At 45.0% G+C, this 6,411-nt stretch overlaps 1 protein-coding gene across 1 annotated transcript in view; it reads left to right on the top strand.

The window, feature by feature from the left end:
* Window positions 1-1,397, top strand: part of aste1a (asteroid homolog 1a) — a 6,332-nt gene extending 4,935 nt beyond the window's left edge. Inside the window, exons 4-5 of the mRNA XM_005744138.2 lie at window positions 112-247; window positions 770-1,397. Coding sequence (XP_005744195.1) covers window positions 112-247; window positions 770-1,169 — 536 coding nt within the window. The 3' untranslated portion in view covers window positions 1,170-1,397. The remainder of the gene's footprint in view (window positions 1-111; window positions 248-769) is intronic.
* The last annotated feature ends 5,014 nt before the right edge of the window (window positions 1,398-6,411 follow it).

A 6,411-nucleotide genomic window follows, 5' to 3' on the forward strand; every position in this document is an offset into this window, starting at 1 on the left:
CCTGCATTTGTTTCTCATGTGCATTTGTCTAAGTATGTGTGTGTGTCTGTGTGTGTGTGTGTGTGTGTGTGTCTGTGTGTCTGTGTGTGTGTGTGTGTGTGTGCTTTGCAGTTGTGCAGGCTCGCTGTCATCAGAAGCCTGATGTGGGCGTGGCTCACGCCTTCAGCCAGTGGCAGGTGTGCATGAAGGACAGCATGCACCTGAACCAGCTGCTGGGCCTCCCTCTGCCTGAACCAGACGTCGCACGGTGAGGCGTTCTCTCAAAGCGCTTGTTCACGAGGTCGTTTGTAGGCGTGGAGCAGATCAGTGTGCCAAACGTGCATAGGCGTGTTTTTATTATGGCGTGCTGTAGAAACCGTTACATGACTTCCTCTATGTGACGTTTGTGTTTGCGGAGGCTTTAATCAGTACAGTTCTGTACAATCGCTCTGCAGGATCAGTGACTCGCAGCTGTTTCACAGTATAAATGTGCATATGCAGGCAGACTCACACAGCTGTGTGTTTGCATGGAAAAGCCTCAATTGGCTCCTGATCCATGGATGGATGGAGCCCCTCCCTCACAGTTTGATGAAAAAGTGGCAGCAAAGAGCGGGGACTGTGTTGTAGAGTTTCAGGAGGTTCTCACATGAGATCAGAGCGCTCTGGACTCGCCTGCTTAAACCAACATGTTTGTCTGGAAGGAGAAAGAGAGCAGAGCTTAGTTAAAGGCTGGTTTGGACAAATGATCCAGCAGAGTGAACATTCTCCATCTTCTCTTTATGATCTCCAGGTTCTATCAGGGGACGCTGGTCCACCAGCTGGTCCACATGAGGAGAACAGGAAGCAGACTGAAGCGTGTCCTGAAGCCAGATCAGGCCAGTGTGCAGCAGTACCGCGACATGCTGTCGGCCATCCGCCAGCTCTGGCCCCGGCCCCGCCAGGGCTCCGAGTTCTCAGAGAGCGAGCAGGCAGAGAGGCGGGCTCTGAACGACCAGACCAACCTCAGGCTGTTCCAGCTGGACTACGACGAGGAGACAGAGGCTCGCAGCTTGGCCCGGGCACAGGAAGAGCTGCGGCTGGATGATCGGCTGCTGCTGAAAACTCGGTACAAAACCAAGGAGAGAAGGAATCGCTGCAACAAAGTGGAACTGAGCCGGAAGGAGGAGGGCCGAGGCATGGACCTCCTCTGACGGACCGTCGCTGGAACCGCCGTCAGCATCCACTCTGTCTGGCTTCAGCCCACTTTCTCCTCCCTCTGTTGGCTCCTGTGCTCCAGACTCTTTATGGGACAAATATCTGCTAGTTTTTCCACAATCTGCGTCATTTCAGAGGATTTTACAGCCTTTTATTTGTGATTTTACAGGAAGCATGAATGTAAGTTTAATAAAAGGAACCTCATCAATAAAGATTTTAATGTTTCTGACCCCCAATCTTTTTTTCCTGTCCTGTCTGAAGGATAAGAAAAATGCCCAACAGATTTCTTTTACTGCTCCTGCTATACTGGTCCACTTGATTGTCATATTTATCCAGTCTTATTATTATTATTATTATTAATTTTGATTTTATTTGGAGTTATTACAGGACCGGGCGATGGGAAACAGAAAGAAAGAGGGCAAGAGAGAGAGAGAAGACAGCAGGGAAACCATAGCAACAGCCAACCTCAGCATCAGCAACAGTCAATACTAAACATGAATGTTACTGAGCAGCACACAGGACTGATAACGCACGAGATGTTTGGAGACAGCAGCCAACCCAGACAGTGTGTGTCTGCTTACACCTGTGTGTGTGAGCGCTTGTGTTCATCAGGTTTCTCCATGTAAGTGTCTGATAGTGGGAGTGGGGAGCCATGGCCCCGCCCCCACAGGTCATTAGGCAGGCATGGAGGAAATCCCCCCAGAGCCCGAGGAGGACCGACTCCCATCCAGGGCCGTCGTCTGTGGCTCTTCTGCGCAGCTGCTGTCTCTGCTGCTATTTTCGGGGACTTCTCATTTTAAGGACAAATTTGCGTCACACTTGGATCAATTCTTGCTTTTTCAGAACGTCTCACCGCGCTCCTCATTTCAGTTTGTTAGAACATCACATTTGTGACCTGTTACTAAACATGTGGACACCAGATGGCGCTCTGCGGTGATCACAGCACCGTAAGTGTTTGTTTGGACCCGTGCAGCTGCAGATCATAAATCAGCTTCTGAAAAACACATCTGGGTGTTTCAGCTTGTTGGAAGTGCGTCGGGCATTTTGCAGTATTTTGGTTGCAGACTGACGTAATATGACGAAGGTTTCAGGTATTTTACGAAACGCACGCGGCGCCCACAGGACATCAGAAGATCTGTCCGGTGGGTTTGATTCTCAGGTTCGTGTTTGGCTCGGTGCTCTCGTACTGTCAAGTACTCGTAATCCTTTACAGTTTTTTCTGATTGCTTGAGCACATTTTTGTAACTATTGGCTAATTTTGCAAAACTCTTCACACAAATAAGAAAACCTGTCACCCAATCATCAAAACATTGTAGTTCTCTTGCAAAAGCAAACACAGCCAGATTAACTCGTCACACCTTCGTAAAAATGGTGTTTCCGTATCAAACAGTGCACACAAGCCGTCATCTACTAAGCACACAATGCGCCAACTGCACACTGATGGTATGAATACAAAACACATCTGGCTTTTGCTTTCTCTGTGCACAAGGTAGGCTATGTCAGTTTGAGCTCATACTTCTGTCATAGATCCATAAGCATAGAGGGATCCAAACTTCAAGTACTGCTGTTTATTCACACACATCAAAACAAACACAAGTGTTTATTTCCAAGTATAGGATTATTTGCAATCGCCATAATGACTATATGGGTTACTTGGTCTGCAGTGAACATGCTTCCTCTGCCCCAGCATCTGGTCATCTAGCAACTCTGTAAAGTCACAATTTCAGTATTTTTACATCAATGGTATTGGTGTGTTTCTCATTGGCATATGGCAGTGCTACAAATCTTTGTGCGAAGTGACTGTACTCACCGATTCTCATTTCAAGATGTCCTTATGGTGCTTGCTACAGTGTAGCGGCTCGAGTTAGGCTGGACCCGTTGGCCAGCTACCCTCAGGGTCATTCCACGGTTGATGACATGGTCCACTATTGTAGCTCTGATGTCATCAGCAATTCTATTTCTTACTCTTCCTACCCTTCCTCTCCCCCCTCCTCGTCTTCCTCTTGCTCCTCCTTGTCCTTGTCGTCCTCTTCATCCTACTTCTTCACCTCCACGTCCTCTTCCTCGGCCTCCTCTACTTCTCACTCTTCCTGCTCCCTCCATTGTACTCCGCACACACAGCTTACCTGTATTATAGTGCTTAGGCTGATTGCAAAGTGAACTAATTATCTAAAAAAGTTTTCACATGTGAAAGTGTGCCAGACAGTTGGCAAATTAGTGTTAATGATAGCCATACATGTGTATACTTTTGCTAGGAGTGTGTTGGAAATTTGGTAATTGAGTGTTGTGCAGTGAATTGTGCCTACAGTTTTGCAAAGTGTGTGTTACAAAATTGCAAACTGAGTGCAAAGAAGTTTTTGTGCTTTTAGTTTTGCAAACTCAGTGAGTGGTTTTGCTATAAGTCTGAATAGTTTTAGAGATTGTGCTACAGGAATCACAGTTAGGGTTTAAGCATTCAGAAGAAACTGTAATAACAGCCATAACCTTAGGGAAAGATTTAGTATTCAAAAACACTTAAAGTCCATAAAGCAGACGCACTGATTCTGCAGAATCCTAAACAGACATTACCTGATTCATTAATAATCCCTTTAGTGTCACAGCTGGAAACAGCTGGATAGTTTTATATCTAATAAAATATAAAGAAATGAACATTTTCAAATCAGCGGTTTGCAGAACAAAGAACAAAAATTTCCACACGAATCCTAGAAAGCAGCAGAAAGGACATAAAAACTGTACAGCAGTCCTCGCCTCTGTGCACGTTGATCTGAGCGTGCTCAGCTGCGTGTGTGAACGACGCTCTGCTCGTGTTTCCATTAAAGAAAAATCGATTCGATTTTAGCAAAGAGTGTGAAATTCAGAGCAAACAGAAGCAACAGTGTGAAGACAAAGAGTTTGTCTGCGTTTGCTCTCTCCGGCCGTCACGTCGTCTAAAACAAGTCCTTAAAGCAGCCGACTCTGGTTGTGAAACAATAATCACAATAACTGATGATTTAATTTATTTTTTACCCGAAAACAAAGAAAAAAATCATTTTTATGAGGTTTTTATCAGACTTAAATTTGAAATGGAATAAAATAAATTGTGTCAAAATGTTTGAATTAAGTTTTAATTAAAAGTGGTGGAAAATCCACTTCATATTAATTAAGTATCAATCAAACCAGATGGGGACATTTTTGACCCCTGAGGACCACAGCTGTGATTATGTGCTGCCATTTAAAATTTATAAACGCTTCAAAAAAAACTTTCTCACTAAAGTTCAACATACAGCACTCTGTAGTTAGACAAATAGTAAAATTTATCTAAACAATTAAATATTTTATTGTGTCATTTTGTTTTCGCTCAAAATCAAAGTATGCTTTATGTAAACAAGGTCTGGTGGCCATAGAACATATAATGTAGGGTAAATTTTGTGTTAATGTGTTGGTCTTAAGTTAAACTAAGGTGTAACACTGAATTGATTAACAATTTATACTTTATACTTTAAAAAACACTCGAAGTGGGGACATTTTTGACCCCTGAGGACCACAGGTGCATGGAAATCGGGAGGACATTATGAGGGTTAAAGAAGCTTCTTCATAGAGCCCGAGAAGTGAAAACACGTGAAGGTAACTGCATGTAGTGGCTTCTCCTTCCTTAAGTAGTCGTTCTGAATACTGACTTGTAAATGAGGTGGTAGGAACAGACGTGCTTTTCCAGCATAAACCTCGTGTGCAGAGATGTGTTGTTCGAAATGAGCTCATGGAAGCTGCTATGATTTCATTACAATGTGTAAGTGTGTCTGAATAAACACAAAATAACCAAAGTTAAAGATGAATTTCACAGTAACATCACTGTGAATGATCCAGGCTGTGATTAACGCAAATCTGGCTGCGCTCTGCACAAGACAGACGTTAGAAAACAAAGAACTCAAGCAGCTTGTTTGTTGGCGGTGGTTCATCACCTCGAGGCGCTCCAGCTTCCTCCCACAGTCCAAACACATGCATGGAGTTTCATTTGGCCCCCAGCCCTCCTCCTCCCCCTGCAGTGGGGATGCCATAATCTGCAGTTTGTTCTGTTAAAGGAAGCTTTTTCCGTGCTCTCAATCTGAAGTGTTTACAGCAGCTGTTCAACATCACACTGCTGGAATAAAAACTACTTCCTGTTGAGTTTCCTCTGCACGCAGAATGCTGTGTGCGCTCACGATTGTGATCCAGATGAACTGACGCGTGCTTCTTCATCATCAATGTGCTTTGCTACGGGATCCGTGGGTACCTCAGTACAGTGATGCATGGAGGCAACTTTACTGCAGCCACAGAAATCCTAAACTGGGAGAAAGAAAGCGACACCGCTGGATCACAGCAGCAAAACAGAAGGAAATAAGATGGATTTCATTTTTCATTCTATCGGACAGATTTGCTGCAAATATTTGTGATGCTGCAACCACGGGGTGACCTAATAATGCGCTGCAATAACAGTGCAGTAAAAACAACATTCAGCATGAATTACTGCCTCCAAGATCCAGTGCGAGCTCAGGCAAGTGTTCAACAGCGAGGCCGTTCAGATGGACGACAGGAGGCTGAAGGAGAACCTGCTGTTGCGATAACAAATGACTCTTCTGATAGAAATTACTGAGCAAAAGCTTGGGAGGACTCAGCTGCAGATGTATCCAGTGGAGAGATGCATCAGAACAAACTGCCCATGACGGTGAAGTCTGTGACAGCTGACTGTAGCATGTGCAGGAGAGCACAAGCCATCCCAGCACACTGCAGCACGCAGGCATCGGTGTGACGCTCGCTGTGCGCACTGCTGAGAAACAGGCGCTGAGCTCCCCGTCAGTATGTGACTAATGGGTTACAGTGATGATGATGACATCACTGGTAACATTTTGTCCTGAAAGCAGAAAAAAGTAGAGACGTTAAGCAGAGGCCTCCCTGTCTCTCCTCTACATCCATCCATCCTCACAGGTGATTGGATGCTTTACCTGCTCTTCACAATCAATAGCAAAGCTAATAATGAGAGCGGGCACAGCTGATAGACAGAAACAGCCCGGTGAGAATCTATCCGATCTTCTCCACACATCCTCGCCCCTTCGTACAGTCTGCTCTTCTTCAGCTTCCCTTCTGTCAGTTCCACCTGCTCGCCTGGTTACCATTGGACTCAGAGCCTTTAGTTGTTCTGCCTGAGACTTTGGATGCACTTCCAGTTGCTCTACGGACCACACACTGTCTCACCACTTTTAAATCACTACTCAAAACCCATCT

This window comes from Pundamilia nyererei, unplaced genomic scaffold (genome assembly GCF_000239375.1).
Source record: "Pundamilia nyererei isolate P.nyererei 1_Seehausen unplaced genomic scaffold, PunNye1.0 scaffold00139, whole genome shotgun sequence".
NCBI classification, from domain to species: Eukaryota; Metazoa; Chordata; class Actinopteri; order Cichliformes; family Cichlidae; genus Pundamilia; species Pundamilia nyererei.